This window comes from Micropterus salmoides, unplaced genomic scaffold (assembly GCF_014851395.1).
Source record: "Micropterus salmoides isolate LMB-PRFRI ecotype aquatic unplaced genomic scaffold, ASM1485139v1 Ms_hic_scaffold_1, whole genome shotgun sequence".
NCBI classification, from domain to species: Eukaryota; Metazoa; Chordata; class Actinopteri; order Centrarchiformes; family Centrarchidae; genus Micropterus; species Micropterus salmoides.
The window spans coordinates 62597824-62614642 of NW_024040040.1; the positions used below are offsets into that span (position 1 = coordinate 62597824).

Here is a 16819-nt window from a genome sequence, read left to right on the forward strand (position 1 = left end):
AGTCAGATACGACGCAATGTGGATGACATTTTGCTGGCCTCTCCTACAAAGGAGAGTTGTAAAACAGACACATTGGCACTGCTATGTTTTCTAGCAGACAAAGACCAGAAAGGCAACAAAAACAAGCTACAATTATTGCAAAGCCCACAAATATATGGGCTACTATCTGTCACAAGAAGGGAAACATTTAGACGATGTATGGAAAGCTTCTATTTTGCAGGCTCCAAAACCTAGAACAAAATGACAAATGATGTCCTTTTAGGGATGACTAACTTCTGCAGGAGCTGGATTTCAAATTATGCAGCTATAACAGAAACCTTATCTGCATTAATATATATGATACTCCATTATCAGTTATTAGTATGCTCAGCGGGGTTAGGCTTACCTGACTATTCAAAAGGGTTTGTACAAACAGTAGACTGCAAAGATGGATTTATGACCTCACTACTGATGCAAAGCTATGGGGGAAAACAGAGGCCAATTGCCTACTACTCTAGCAACCTTGAGACTGTGGCTAGAGCCTTACCTCTGTGTGTGCAAGCAGTGGTGGTTGCATCCAGGGTGTAACACATGCTATAGCTATAATACTGTTACAAAATAAGATCTCTCACCTTCCACCATCCAGACATCTTTCATGCATGACTGTACTGTTGTCACAACCACATTTGATGTACAACTCTGAATCCATCAACTTTATTACCGTTAGAAACTGATGGAACACCACCTGACTGCCTGTCAGAAATAACACAAAGTGTTGTACCACGACTAGACTTGACTGACACACCACATGATGACGCACAATACTCCAGATGGTATGAATGCAACAGGATTTGCTGTAGTGACTCAAGACAAAGTATTAATGCCACTACCAAAACATTACATTATTTGAATTTATTACAAGCAGCTGAATAAGTGGCTTTAACAGAAGCATGTAAACCAGCCTGAGATACAGTCAGGTCCATAAATATTGGGACATCGACACAATTCTAATCTTTTTGGCTCTATACACCACCACAATGGATTTGAAATGAAACGAACAAGATGTGCTTTAACTGCAGACTTTCAGCTTTAATATGAGGGTATTTACATCCAAATAAGGTGAACGGTGTAGGAAATACAACAGGGACCAAAAGTAATGGGACAATTGGCTGCTCAGCTGTTCCATGGCCAGGTGTGTGTTATTCCCTCATTATCCCATTTACAAGGAGCAGATAAAAGGTCCAGAGTTCATTTCAAGTGTGCTATTTGCATTTGGAATCTGTTGCTGTCAACTCTCAATATGAGGTCCAAAGAGCTGTCACTATCAGTGAAGAAGCCATCATTAGGCTGAAAAATCAAAACAAACCCATCAGAGAGATAGCAAAAACATTAGGTGTGGCCAAATCAACTGTTTGGAATATTCTTAAAAAGAAAGAACGCACCGGTGAGCTCAGCAACACCAAAAGACCCGGAAGACCACGGAAAACAACTGTGGTGGATGACCGAAGAATTCTTTCTCTGGTGAAGAAAACACCCTTCAACAGTTGGCCAGATCAAGAACACTCTCCAGGAGGTAGGTGTATGTGTGTCAAAGTCAACAATCAAGAGAAGACTTCACTTGAGTGAATGCAGAGGGTTCACCACAAGATGTAAACCATTGGTGAGCCTCAAAAAAAGGAAGGCCAGATTAGAGTTTGCCAAACAACATCTAAAAAAGCCTTCACAGTTCAACATCCTATGGAGAGATGAGACAAAGATCAACTTGTACCAGAGTGATGAGAAGAGAAGAGTATGGAGAAGGAAAGGAACTGCTCATGATCCAAAACATACCACCTCATCAGTGAAGCATGGTAGTGTCATGGCGTGGGCATGTATGGCTGCTAATGGAACTGGTTCTCTTGTATTTATTGATGATGTGACTGCTCACAAAAGCAGCAGGATGAATTCTGAAGTGTTTCGGGCAATATTATCTGCTCATATTCAGCCAAATGCTTCAGAACTCATTGGACGGCGCTTCACAGTGCAGATGGACAGTGACCCTAAGCATACTGCGAAAGCAACCAAAGCGTTTTTTAAGGGAAAGAAGTGGAATGTTATGCAATGGCCAAGTCTATCACCTGACCTGAATCCGAATGAGCATGCATTTCACTTGCTGAAGACAAAACTGAAGGGAAAATGCCCCAAGAACAAGCAGCACCAGTGATGAAACCCAGCGTCTGGTGATGTCTATGCGTTCCAGACTTCAGGCTGTAATTGACTGCAAAGGATTTGCAACCAGGTATTAAAAAGTGAAAGTTTGATTTATGATTGTTAATCTGTCCCATTACTTTTGGTCCCTTAATGGATGTAAATACTCTCAAATTAAAGCTGAAAGTCTGCAGTTAAAGCACATCTTGTTCGTTTCATTTCAAATCCATTGTGGTGGTGTATAGAGCCAAAAAGATTACAATTGTGTCGATGTCCCAATATTTATGGACCTGACTGTAAAATAGCCAATATCTACTCTAATAGTCAATATGTATTTTCAACTGTCCATGTGTTTACGCAACACTGGAAAAACAGAGGTATGGTTACCTCTACAGGGAAGCCAATAAATCATAGAGACCTTATACTTAACTTAATTGCAGCAATACAACTACCTAAAAAAGTTGCAATATGCAAATGTAAAGCACACACAAAATGGACAGATCCTGTGATAATGGCACACATTTTGCCATCTCACTTATTGCACAAGCACTTAAGATTGAAAAAAATTTTTTTGCATACCACTCACACTCTGCAGGACGAATAGAAAGACATAATGGAACGCTTAAGTCAAAACTGAAGAACACTATGGAGGAGACAGGAAAGAATTGGTTGTTCTGTCTCCCCCTACTAGTAGTGAGCATGCATATCACACCAACATCACCAGGACAGACTCCTTTTGAGATGACGTATGGCAGACCATATAGTCTTCCACAGCTGAAACTATTTCTCAGAGATGATGAAGACACAGAACAGACATTAACAGACTACATGGCACAAATGTTAAAGAGAGATCTCTTCTGTTAATTCTGTTCCAGGAACCATGCTGACAACAGAGGACTCAGTGGTACAGCCGGGAGACCGGGTATTGATCAAAGCCATAAAGAGGAAAAACGGGTCCAGTCCCACGTTGGACGGCCTGTTTCAAGTCCTCCTCACCACCTCCACAGCACTAAAAACTGCTGAAAGAACTACCTGGATCCATCTGTCACACTGTAAAAAGGTATTTGGTCTGTCTGAAGAGACAGACCAGGCTGAGAAACTTTAAATTCACCGATCTGCCGAAGGTTGGGGGAAGTCTGAGCTACAAAAGGGATTCATTAAATATATTTAGCAAGATGTCTCAAACCCAGTGAAGAATACAGATCCCAGTCACGTAGAGGAGAGGTGGAAATAACGAATATCAGTAAGGCGCTGCAGGTGACTGCAGGGGCGGGGAATAAAAATGGCGCCATCAAGTCGGACACATTCTACCTGCGTGAGCTTACTGTGAGCTGAGATCAATGATTGAGCTTGTGGCATCTGCAAAGAAAAATGCCGTGAGACCAGGCAAAAGTGTGGTTCCAACTTGGTGCAGCTGGGGAAAAGCAACCGCAGCCGCCTTGCTCCCACGAGGTTTTAATGTCATGTGACATGGTGACGTTTTGCAGCGCCGGCAAAAGTCGGACACAATTTCTAACCAGCATGCCTTATTTTAAGTCCAGCTTGCAAGACATTAAGTCAGTGCTGCGCAGTGCCGCATGAAGTCAAACGCACCTAATATCTCCAAAATTCGCAATCAACAATGCCCCTAGAGGGCCTTCACAGAACTACAAGACAGAAAGCTTGTGGTGGTACATTTGACACCAGAGTGTACATTGATGCTTTAAGAGTTCTAATCTCAGGGAGTGCCTGGAGGAGTGCCCGTAACCAAGTGACTTAGGGGTTTGAGTCATTCCTCATATGATCAACAACAAATAAGAAGATAGATTAGATAAACTAAGGAGGTAACTAAGGTTGCGGGAAGGTGATTTCTCTAAGGAGGTGAGGCCGTGCGGATGGAGAAGGAATGGTGAACCGTATCAGTTTGTGATCAGAGAGGGGAAAGAGGCATGGATGGAGATCGGGCACTGGTAGGTTAGTGGAGCAGACCAGGTCGAGGATGGGACCTTTGTCATGGGTGGGGAATGTGAAATGTTGGATGAGAGTGAAGTTTTCCAGTAAAATGGTGAATTCTGATGACAGCTTGCAGGTGGGGGAGTCTATATGGATGTTGAAGTCACCGAGTAGCAGCAGACGTGAAGAGAGAGATGAGGCTAGAGTTAGGAGTTCTGTAAAATCAGAGAGGAAGGAAATGTTTGGTAGGTGGCCGGTAGATGAGGATAACTGTCATGGAGGAAAGAGCTTTGAAGGGGAGATATTCAAATGAAGATACTGAGGGGAGGGTAAGTTCGGTGATCTGGAAGTTCTGATTGTAAATGACGGCAAGGCCGCCACCACGACGGGAGGGGCGGGGTTTGCAGATGTAATTGTAGCCAGTGGGGGATGCTTGGTTGAGAGAGAAGAAGTCATTGGGTTGTTGGCAGGATTCGGTAAGCAGAAGGAAATCCAGCGTGTTGTCGAGGATTAGGTCATGGAGGGCAGGGGCTTTATTGTTAATCGATCGGGTGTTGAGGAGGGCAAAGTTGGCATGGTGAGACGGTGGTGAGATGGGGGCAGGCTGGAAAGATCTGAGGTTGTCCCAATTAACAGTGCGTGTGGGGGGTAATGCAGTTGAGGAGGGACAGCGAGGGAATTTGCAAATGATTGGAGAATAGGCATAGGTGAAGTGTGAATAGCGATTTAGTCCAGTCCGGGTTTTTTGTGCAGCCTGTCGGTGCGCTCAGCTCTATGTGATGCAGTGGGAGAAGCGTTCCGATGACGTGGGAGAGGTGCGACAGAGCGCGCAGGGGACCAGATGGATGGAATGGATTGTCCGTGGTGAAGATAAACAAACTTGCGGCGAGAGCTTCTGTGGATGTAACGAGGTCGTCGAAGAAGTCCGAGCACGAGCAGCTAGCTAGCGGGAAACCGACGAGGCAGTAGTCCGGTCGAGATGCCCAAGCGGCTTCAGGAACCAGCTGAAAGGCTGTCCAGAGGTAGGGGTACAGTGAACACAAACACTAACAAAACAGGAGCAAAGGAAGGAATAGCAGACGGAAAAGCGGCCAATAAATGGCGCCAGCGTCCTCTCACGTCGTAACCTCCAGGCAGGGAGCCTGATTGATTCTGGATGAATCTGCTTTGGGCGCAGACAGACAAGTTGTTTACAGGCAGACAGACAGACACATGAACAAATGGCAGGCACAATGCTGTCTTAAGTTTAGCTGAAGCTAACAGGAGGTCTCAGTCAGGCTAACTGAGTGGGTATCTTTGTCCTGGTAGTTGTGTGTAGGTTTATTGCCAGTGTTGGGAAGAAACCTACAGACTATCAGGACGTTGGTCTGAGGCCCTGTTTGTGACTTCAGCACTCTCTGGAGCTGCTCAATGAATTACAGCAGACAGTAAATGTGAAGCAAGTAGATCTGAAGGATGTAGGTATGGTCAGTAAAATCTTCTCCTGCAAAGACTGGACAGATTTAAGCTGTGTGTTATTTTGAAATAAGCTGTTCCACTCACATTTCACATTAATGATGTATTTAGTTGTCTTCCTCCCCAGCTGGTTCTCAGCTGCACAGTAATACTCTCCAGAGTCAGAGGACTGGATGGAGCTGAAGACAAGCTGTGGTTCTTTACTGAGAGGTTTGAGGTTTACATTCGTCTTGTACCAGGTGTATTTAGCTGCTGGGTTAGCATCAGTGCTGCAGGTCAGAGTCACTGAACTGCCCTCCACTATCTCAGCAGAGGGACTCACTGACACAGAGGGAAGCTTTGGAGCATCTGGAGAAGAGATGAACATGAATTACTTAAAGATTAGAATTTGTTCTCATAGATGTTTCATTAAAACTTCTCTGTGATAGATAGATAGATAGATAGATGTCCCAGGTTTGACTCCTGCTGGTGGAAACTGACAGCCAATAACAGACCATTAATCATCTGTAATTTGTAATTTTCAACAACTCTACACATTTTTCTGTGGTTGTTGCTGCACTTTTGTGTTTCAGATTTAGCACTACTAAGATGTCTGTTGAGTCTGTCAGGAATAAATCCAGAAACTGGTGAGGCCATTATAATGTTTTACTATGAAAAACAATAACAATATCCATTCTGTCTCAGTTAAAAACTGTTCAGTTAACTCAGAGATGTATTGGTCCTGACGTCATCAATAGAAGTAATGGAGCGTCTCAGTAACAGAAACATTATAACTACCAAAACATTAAATGTAGCAACAAGATGTTTTATACTTCAAATATTCCTGAATCACAAAAATGTAAATAATAGGAAAGCATTTCCAATCTCAATATTGCTTTTCTACTGGTAGTAGCATGTTCTTTGTATAAATATTCTATATTATATATTAATATTAATATAATATTAATGCTGTGTCTACAATAAGATCTATAAGACTCCAGAATGGTCTGTGAATATAATATATAGTATAGTATATTATATTCACAGACCACCTACCCCCAACAACATGGACTAAACTCACACACTGAAGGAGAGGGGGAATCCTCATGTCCTTTTACAGCACAGGAGATGATGTCTCCAGGATAAAACTGATCTTTATAAGAAGATGTCTCCACCCTTTCCATTTTCTGTCCATTCTTGAACCAGACGTAGGAAGGATGATCAGGTAGACGACAGCTGTTGTGACAAAGCAGCTCTGCCTCAGTATAATTCTGACAGACTGTTGATCTGATCACCTGCAGCTGGAGATCTGGATCTGTGAAGGAAAAACTGAAATATGCTCACTGGAGCAAAAACATTTTTGTGGCTTGTTGCATTGCCTATTAGCCACTCAAACAATCGGGATACTCCTATTTCCAGTCAGCTATTGATTAAGGACGTCAGCATCCAGTTGGCAATTTGTTTTCAGCTGATCTGAAGCAGCTGGTTCGGATCTAAGAAAATACCCGAATATGTTTATCAAGGCTATCAATGGCGCCTCTTAAGACATTAAATCCTCTGACAACATGATTTGTGATATTTTTGGGGAGTCTCTAAAATATTGACAATATACTATTTTTGACATTCATTTCTGTTTTTCATCATGAATCGTGTAAATATGGAGCGTCAGGCTTCATCCAGCCAGGGGGAATGGTAGAGAGGCTGCTGCAGCCGTTGTGTCTTCTTTACACTAATTGTAGCAAAATGGCTACATATGGTAATCTTAGGCATAAACAATGTCAGAAAGTAATCATTAAAGACATCTTCATTTGTCATTAAATGCTCATCCATACCTTTAAAGCCGAGCTTTACTCCAAATGAGCCCAGCCTATATTGAATTAATGAATGAAAATTACCCAAAAATCAATAAACAAACAATAACACTGAATTAATTTGATTCTGAAGAAATCTTAAAAACCACAGGATTCTCAGGCAACGTCTGAGGTGTTCCTGTTCCTGTTGTTAGTGAGTTATAAACTGAACGTTGAGCCTGCTGTTTTTCTTATGTTCAAGCTCATCTTAATTACATTTAATCAAGCACACATAGTTACACTAATCGGACATATTAAATGTCAAAATCAATATTTTTCAGTTTTGGTTTTAAAACAATAAAATTACTTGGTTTTTTTTGTGTTTTCTGATTCCGTTTTGAAACAGAATAATCAAAGAACGAATCATACACGGATTTCAATTAATCACACTTAAAATTCTCTCCTTTAGGATCACTATTCGACACGTTCACTTGTCATCAGATAGTTTAAATGTGCTGTTACAGTTTGTGTTCATCAGTACCTGTGACAGTCAGAGTTGTACCAGGTAAACTACTCCTCCATTCAAAGCTTCCTGCTGTGAATTTGAAGTGATACTCAGCTGAGTCGCTCACTCTCAGGTCAGTGATTCTCAGAGTGGAGCGTCCTCTCTCTGTTTCAAGGACCTGAACACGACCTGCATACTGGGAGTCTTCACTAAGGTCCTCAGGCTGTGAGGGATTCTGCCACTGAAGACTATGTTCAGGACTGAACCAGAATTTAGATGTGATATATGTGGAATAACTGTTGTAAGTACAAGAAATGTTCACTGATGAGCCTTTGAAGGCACAGATGCTTCTGTCAGTGTAAGTCACTCTGCTGCAGGTTTGACCGTGGCCACCTGAAAAATGTAAATATATTTGATTATTGTTATTAAAAATATTCTCTTTATTGTAGTATTTCACATCTGGTTGTATTCCTGTGGATGGGGTCGCTCATGTTAAAAGATAAATGAAGTCATGGTACAGAACATCAGCTAAAATGTTCAAAACTTTGTCACATTATTAGAAGATTGTGGAGTAAACTCACAAACTGATGGAGAAGGAAAATCCTCATGTCCTTTAAGGGCACATGAATAGCTGTCTGGAGGATAAAAGTAGTCTGAATAAGATGATTCTTCCTTAATTTTCTGTCCATTCTTGTACCAGATGTAGGAGGTTTGATCAGGTAGACGACAGCTGCTGAGACACTTCAGCTGTGACCATGTACACGTGTAAATCTTGCATGATTGTGAGCTGCTCATCTGCACCTGGAAACCTGCATTTGTAAAAAAAAAAAAAAAAAAAAAAATTTATTATTTTAGATTAAACAATCATTTTAACAGGCACACCGAGATTCACTGTAGTGTTTATCAAATGTTGAGCATGTTGGAGCTAACTGACATGGTTTCCAACACAAATGTTACCTGTGACAGACAAAGTGACTCCAGGTGAACCAGTAAATCTTCCACCTGGTTGGTTTGTTATGAACCCGAACTTGTACTCAACTGAGTCGCTCTCTCTCAGGTCTGTGATTCTCAGAGTGCAGATGTTGTCAGAACAACTGTACTGCAAACGACCTGCGTACTCTGAGTCTGTTCTCAGATCCACAGGTACATCTCCATTCATCTGAGTAAACCAGAATGATTCCTGAACTGTAGTATCACGGTCATTTATTCTGGATGGGTATGTGTAGGTGCAGCTTATTTCCACTGTTGATCCTTTTAAGGCACAGATCTGAGTAGAGGTGTAAGTCACTCCCCAGCCATTCTGAGCCTGTATCACTGTAACACAGAGCACATCAGAAACTACAGTCAGACTCAACAACATCAGGAGACAGACTTGAATGTGTGAAGGTGGTTGTAAAAAGGTAACGTCTCGGGTTACGTATGTAACCCTTGTTCCCCGAGAAGGGGAACGAAACACTGCGTCGGGCGTGGCAGGGCTGAACTATGAATGAAACTACTCCAATCCTATTGGTGTGTCTACGCGGGTTCGAAGGGGGCCTCAGCCAGCACTTCAAGAACCACTGCCATGTCCCAGGTGGGAACCATGGAACAAGTCACGGGTCTCATCCTCCGGGCTCCACGGAGGAAGCGCACGACCAGTGGAAGCCTCCCCAAGGGCCCATCACTCAGAGGGGCGTGGACTGCTGCAATGGCAGCCACCTATACTTTGAGCGTGGATGGGGAGAGGCCCGTGGAGAAACGATGCTGGAGGAACTCCAGTATCACAATTACCAAGCAGGTAACTGGGTCCACCGTCCGTTCTCTGCACCAGGTGGTGAACACATTCCACTTCAGGCCGTACATCCTTCTCGTGTAGAGCTGAGTAGTGTCTCGACTGCGGCCTCGGCCACGTCTGCACTATGGCATCCAGCCCTAGCGGGGCTGGGGGCAAGAGGAAGAACCATAGGGGACAGTGCGTAGTCTCTCGGGGCCGAACTTTTCGCATAATAACTGCACCACCTCGGGGTGGAGTCTCCCCCGAAGGCGAACCTCAGGAAAGATGTGGAAATAAGCGTCTTGCAGATCTATCGTGACAACCGATCCTCAGATTGGATGTGACTGATGATGGCAGGGATGGTAAGCATCCTGAACCTGAATCTCCTCAGAGATTGGTTCAGGGACCGCAGATCCAAAATCAGACGCAACACTCCGTCCTTCTTGGGAACTAAGAAGTATCGGCTGTAGAACCCGGCCTCTCTGACCGGCGGGGAAATGACTTCTATGGCCAATTTTTCTAGCAGAGAGCGGACTTCCTGTCCCAACACCCGGCTGTGTCCTGCGTGTACTGCAGTCCTGACCATCCTGCAGAATCTGGGGGGGCGAACCCGGAACTGCAGCCTGTGGCCATCCACTACTGTGCGCAGGACCCACGGGGAAATGTTTGCGAGGCTCCGTCAAGCTTCCGCGAAATTCGGGGGGTCCCCGGTGGCGCCCTGAAGTGGAGGACCGCTAGAGAAAACTCGCCGGCGAACCACGGTTTGTGAGCCTGGTCGTCTTCCGGCTGCAGCCCCTCGGGGGCGGACAGACCGGTGAGGGCCCGCTGGTGGCTAGCGCATCCCGAGCGATGATTTTTACATATAAAGTACTTTTATAGTAGTATGATTTGGAATAGAATTTTCTTTGCAATTTGAAATACTTTTCCTAACATTTCAGAAACAATAGTTTATATTTTATCTTTGTACAATATCATGAGAAAAATGCAAAAAAACAAAAAAAAAAAAATTCACTTTGGTAACTACGTATTATTAGTAATATGTCATTATTTATAACTGTTTTATCAGATGCCACTGCCAAGTAAATAAAAACATAGACAGCATGTTAATTCTAACCCTGCAGCAAGAGTGGAGATGCTGTTTAGATAGACTTATTATGCTGCTTATTACAACCCATGTGTACATTTTTAGCAACCTCGATTGGCCGTGTTGCCTGTGTCAAACACAGGACTTCACACAGAAGAACTGCGTTGAAGTCCCCTGTGAAACCTTCCGCCAATTCGAAGGGTGTAAATCAGAAGAGTCATTTTTCTGTTATCCTGCTGACAGAACAGACAAACAGCACTGAAAACAAAACCTTCTTGGTGGAGGCAGACAAGATAGATATTATAAATGTGAAGGTTCTACGACATATGGCACAGCAACATGTATTTACTATATACAGCACTTTTAACACCAGTGATTACAAATGCTTTATTTATAATCAGGTGAACACATTATTTATACTGAACACTAATACATAATTCACAAAGAATTTATGACAAGGAAACTGATACTGTGGGAGACTCAGTGATCAGTGAACCAACTTAGTGATTCCAGAGTGTCAAACACCCCAGGGCCCAGATGAACCCATTCATCGACAACCATTTATCCAGTACCTTTAGCCAAATATTTCTACTGTTTACCCATGCTGTTTGGCTAATTATTTCATTTTTATCCATTCTTGTAAAACTGGAAGTTGAAATTATAGCTGTGTTTAGGAATGTATGATGTAAACTATTGGATATTTTTTTAAGCATTTGACTAGTGATGGTTTGTAAAAGTGGACAACCACACAATTAAATTTTGTGAACTTCAGTTTAAAAACTTTACATTGTTAGTAAAAAGTATAAACATAAAGAGATGCTGCTGGTGTAAAAAACAGACGTAGCTCTCTGTTGGTCGTCTTGTAAAGACTTTTAAGAGAAGTGAATGTCTGGTGTTCTAGAGATTGCACCACACGCCACACATTAAATGTGCTAAATGTCTCACAGTATAAATGTAGATGTACAGTACCTTGTACAGAGAGAAGGAAGACAACAAATCCACTCGCTGCTGCTGTTAAACTCATAGCTGCTCCTCACGTCTGTTAAATCAGCAGGTAGATCACATATATGAGAAGTCCTGTATGTCAGTTAGTCACTATAAATATACACCAGTTTCACAATCTGAGATTGCCCTGGCTTCCTTCCTCTCTTACGTTATTAATATTCATCAAAAGGTGAATGTCTGTCACACTCAAGTATGCAAGTTGGAAGGAAAAAAATATTAATATTGTTGTGATAATCTTTATTATTCTTACAAAACTTGTCTTGTGGAGGGGGAGGACGAACATTAACGCGTCAGTACAGGAGTAAAGAATGACACATTCCTGCTGCTGGTTACACACATTTTCCCTGATCAACAGTTGTTGATAACTTGCAAAGAAACACAGCAATGTGTAAACATGAAGGACTTAAAATATACAAAGGATTCTGCCATGTTTGACTATATTCAGGACCGTATGTTGATTCAACATCTCCATGACTGCATGTGCAAAACATGTCCAATGGTGAGCCTTTGGAGGCACAGATGCCTCTGTTAGTGCATTTTAATTCACTTCACATTTTATTCATTTAGCTGACGCTTTTATCCAAAGCGACTTACAATTGCTATATATGTCAGAGGTCACACGCCTCTGGAGCAACTAGGGGTTAAGTGTCTTGCTCAGGGACACACTGGTGAATGTCTCACAGTGGATTCAAACCTGAAAGATAAATGGCTCTGTTATTACTACATCTTTGACTGCAGTACCACAGAGCAGGCAGTGCTACTCTAGAGCTCAATGACTAATGCATGTTGCTAAAATAGAAAGGGGAAGTGAGGTCACTCTCACTCACTCACTCTCTCTCACACGCACACACACACACACACACGTACACACACACACACACACACACACGCACACATATATACATTTATATACTGTTTATATCCTGTATTTGAAGTCATGGTACAGCACATTAACTAAAAGGCACCACTGGATAGAGTTATGTACAACACACCTTTTCATGTATCAGATGTAAGAAGGACAATGAGGTACACACCTGCTGTGACACTTAAATGATCCCCAGTAAGGAGACTTTAGAGACAGTCTGCTCAGCTCCTGCACATGGAGCCCTGACTCAGTGAGAAACAGAAACATCCACAAACTCTAATAGATACACAGTGACAGTCGTTAAACATGTGGAACTGAGATCATATATTAAGATAATATAAGGCACACACATATTAAATGAACTGGTGGGTCTTGTTTGGAAATGCAAACTGTGATATAATTATGCTGATGACACATGAGCAGAAAAACACATGCAATAAAATTTCTTATTTAGATTATGTAACAAAATGTGTATTATAACAGATGTAGACCAGTAACCTGATCATATTTTTGTGTATATTTTGAATTGCACCTTGTGGATATTTTAATGAAATTTTATATTTTATGTTTGCCATTTATATATTTACATTTATTCCTGCTTTATATTGCAACTGCTGCACAACCATTTCCCTCCAGATAAATAAAGTTCAATCTCAATTTACAGCCAAGCTCTTCTTGAAAACCACACAGTAAATCACAAAAAATGTTAGATGATTGTCACTTCACTGTCATCAAGATCCAAATATTTAATAGTTTAACAGACATCAGTTGTAAAATGAACTCTCATCTGACCTTTGATGAGAGTGAGGCTCACATCAAACATCTCTGCAAGACCTTCTTCTTCCACCTCAGGAACATCGCCAAACTCCGTCCCACACTCACTCCTGCAGATGCGGAAAAGCTTATCCATGCTTTTGTCTCCTCCAGGCTGGACTACTGCAATGCACTCCTCACTGGGATCCCTGAGAAACGTCAATCTGCAGTACATCCAGAACAGCGCTGCTAGGATCCTGTTGAGGGTGTGCAAACATGACCACATCACCCCCATCCTCAAATCACTCCACTGGCTTCCTGTCTCCCTTAGGATTGAGTACAAGGACTCCCTCCTTACCCACCAGTGTATCCATGGTTAAGCACCCCCCTGCCCTAATAATGTTGCTGATTATGGAAAAACTTTACAAGTACATCTTAAGAGAGAGACAAAGAGATTGTGTTGCTTTGGGGTCTTTGAGGTCTTGCTACTGCCGGCAAGACCACCTCTTATCCACCTCTAGTTTGTACCAAAGCAACATATTTCCTTATACTGTGAAGACACAGGAAACAAAGAAATCTTATCAATCTCTATGAAAGAGATATTATTGGTATAACAGAACAGGGCCTGTGTTTATGAAGCTTCTAAGAGTAGATAATAATAGTCCCAACTGGCCAGACTGACATGTACACTGACCAGCTATAACATTATGACCACCTGCTGGTCATATTGGTCTCTCTTTTGCCACCAAAACACTCATGTCCAGGCATGGACTTTGTAGTGAAACAACGGTGTGGATTTGTGCATTTTATATTGAATAAAGTTGGAGCTACTCCAAATTCCTTTTTCCTCTCCCAGAGGGGAGCAGGGGGGGTTGGAGATCAACTTTCAACGGACTGTTGGGGAGACCCCAACAGAAGGGGGGGGTGAAAGTTGCTTTCTTTAAGTGCTATGCCTGGTCGTAAAACTGGCGCCTTTTTGATCTACGAAGCTGATAAAGCGGTGCCTGACTGTTAAACTGACAAAGGGACACTAGCCAGCGATTAGTATTTCCCTGAACAGCCTATCAAAACTGGGCCCCCCCACACATGTAACCGTGGCAACTTGACTGGGTCTGTGTTTCATTACCCCATTAAAGGGATACTCCTGGTCTCACCCACTTGTGACATAACCCAGGAAGCCGAACTTTAAATAACCAAAGACTGCAGTCTCCAAAGACTCAAAGCATTTAATTAAGTTTAATTAAATCTTTTAGTTACCTGATTACGTTTGCCTCTATTTGAGTAGTTATGTTACCATGTTGTTGCTATCTGTTGTTGATATTAGTGCTGAAAAGAATCTAAATAAGTTACTTTTGCAGTGTTTTTATTTTCAGCAAGGTTAAGGACACTCCCGTCATGTTATGTGTAACCAATACTTGTTCACAACACTTTCTCACAAAATTCCTTTAGAAATGATGATAAAGAAATGTCATACTATACTCTTAATCGCCAGCTAGAATTTAAGGCTGAATAAGTAAATTCCCCAGTTCCTAAGGAAAGATTGTTTGGGTTAATCTAAGCTTTCCTCATGTAACCTGAGCTCCCCCAAGTGGACGAAATAAGTATTACATACCATCGTTGGCAATGCCATTAAATGTATAAATATCCTGACCAATAATGTGACAATTGTTTCCTGTTACCAAATACTTAACTACAGTACAACCGTTCAACCATTGAGGTTCGATTGTGGAAAATATTTGATTATAATACGCGCAAATAGATTTTCTTTTCTTTTAGACCTTAAGTTTAGAAAGACAGTCCCTCGGGAAACCTGAAACGCCCTCTGGGGAACCACGCCCCAGACAACAAAAGAGCGACGCCCTCTCACTTCTCTTCTCCTCCCCTCGTGCCCTGGCCTTCCGCTCTGCTCTCTGGACGCTTCGGCACGCGTCCGGCGTGCCTCGCCAGGCAACGCGGTCAGATGTCCCGTAAGGTTAATATTTCCTTTTAACTCCTAAACTCATAGCTTACTTTCATTAGTTCTCCTCTGCCATATGAGTCAAACGCTTCCCACAATCGAACCTCCATTTCTCATTGTTCAGCAATTGTTTATTTTCCCGGTATTTAACCACCCTTTTATATCGCATTAGTTAGAGAATAAATTCACTGTAATATAATCAGGAAACTGTGTGTGTTGCCTATTTCCACATCCCTGCCAACAGAATTGACCCTTTACATATGAGACTGACTGACTGATTTAAGATAATTGAGTGATTATTAACTAACTGATCACTAGTGATAATTGTATAATTATTAAAAGCTACCTAGAGGTCCGGAGACTCTAGGATTATAACAACTCCGGTGGTGCCCTGAAACGAGGAAAAAATTTGATTTTATGAATATTAAAATTCATAACTAATCTAGCCATGCTACAACTTCACTCTGTGTTCTGACACCTTTCTATCTTCTATCTCTTCTGTTTGATTTCAGTGTTTAAATATAGACTGTACATGCTGTCAAATCCAGTTTGACGTGTCTGTTTTGAACAGACTTTATTGGCTTTCTCCGACAGGCCAGGTATGATGTGAAAGTATTTCTTAAAAGCGCTTTATTACATTAAAATGTTAACATTTTGTATACTGAGTAAAATACTGAACTTATGTAATGTACCTGCACAGGTAACAATAAAGCTTACATTCTACTCTAATCTTGTGCTACATGCTGCAGCTGACGTCTACCTGCTGCTGCTAATGAAAACTAAAAATGAAAATGTTTGCAGTTAAAGGTAAATGTATCCTCATCCTCCACAGCCCCCTGTTCTCCACTGACTACTTCAATGCTGTACTTCTCCTTCCATCCAGGTGAGTCCCCTCTGGTTTGATTGCATCAGAAGAAAGTCACATACAGTTTTGTTTCAAGGCTGAGATGTATAAACCGGATCAGACTCCAACTGATGGGGAGAGAAAACAAGATGAGAGTCAAAGGCTTATTAAATGTAATTTGAACTATTCGATTTTATATTAAAATGAATGACTAAGATAACAAATTATAACCCACTGTCACTGTGGCCCGACAACTTTCTCACCTCTAAAGTCTCTATCGGTTCAGCGGTGCAGCTTAGAGTTTTCTTCTTTCTGAATTTAATCAAATAACAAATATAAAGTTTGATGAATAACTCCAAAACTATTTTGGCACTATTCAAAGTAAAAGATCAGTGATGGAACTGATTCATTTTTATAGTTTCACCTCAACCACAGACAAACCAGAAGCAGAGGAATCAGCATCACAACCACCAGAGTCAATGTGATGATAATTATTATCATTTCTGTTTTATCTAGAAATGGAGACAGACATTTATTAGATAAACTGTGCTGGACCTCATTAGTAGGATTTGTATCATGAATTAGTTTGCCAGGTGATGCTCTTCTGTTAATCAGCCAGGTAGAAACGTACCTGCCACAACAATCAGATGTAAGGTGGAGTTATGACGTCCTCTTCTGTTCTGGGCTTCACAGTAATAATTCCCACTGTGTTCAGCTCTGAAGTCAGTGAT

General features: G+C 41.9%; 1 protein-coding gene and 1 long non-coding RNA gene across 2 annotated transcripts; both read right to left on the reverse strand.

Annotated features, from left to right (window-relative positions):
* Positions 1–4321: 4321 nt before the first annotated feature.
* On the reverse strand, positions 4322–9208 carry LOC119890336. Its single transcript, XM_038701608.1, has 4 exons — positions 8785–9208; positions 8409–8636; positions 7943–8220; positions 4322–4702 (listed from the first exon to the last, which is right to left on the reverse strand). The coding sequence occupies exons 1-4, from the start codon at positions 9185–9187 to the stop codon at positions 4322–4324; spliced, it is 1290 nt and encodes a 429-aa protein (XP_038557536.1). The 5' UTR covers positions 9188–9208.
* Positions 9209–15569: 6361 nt separating this feature from the next.
* Positions 15570–16772, reverse strand: LOC119899265. The gene is made up of 4 exons (XR_005443764.1): positions 16720–16772; positions 16513–16600; positions 16352–16400; positions 15570–16216 (listed from the first exon to the last, which is right to left on the reverse strand). It is a non-coding gene; the product is annotated as an uncharacterized LOC119899265 (long non-coding RNA).
* Between the last annotated feature and the right edge of the window lie 47 nt (positions 16773–16819).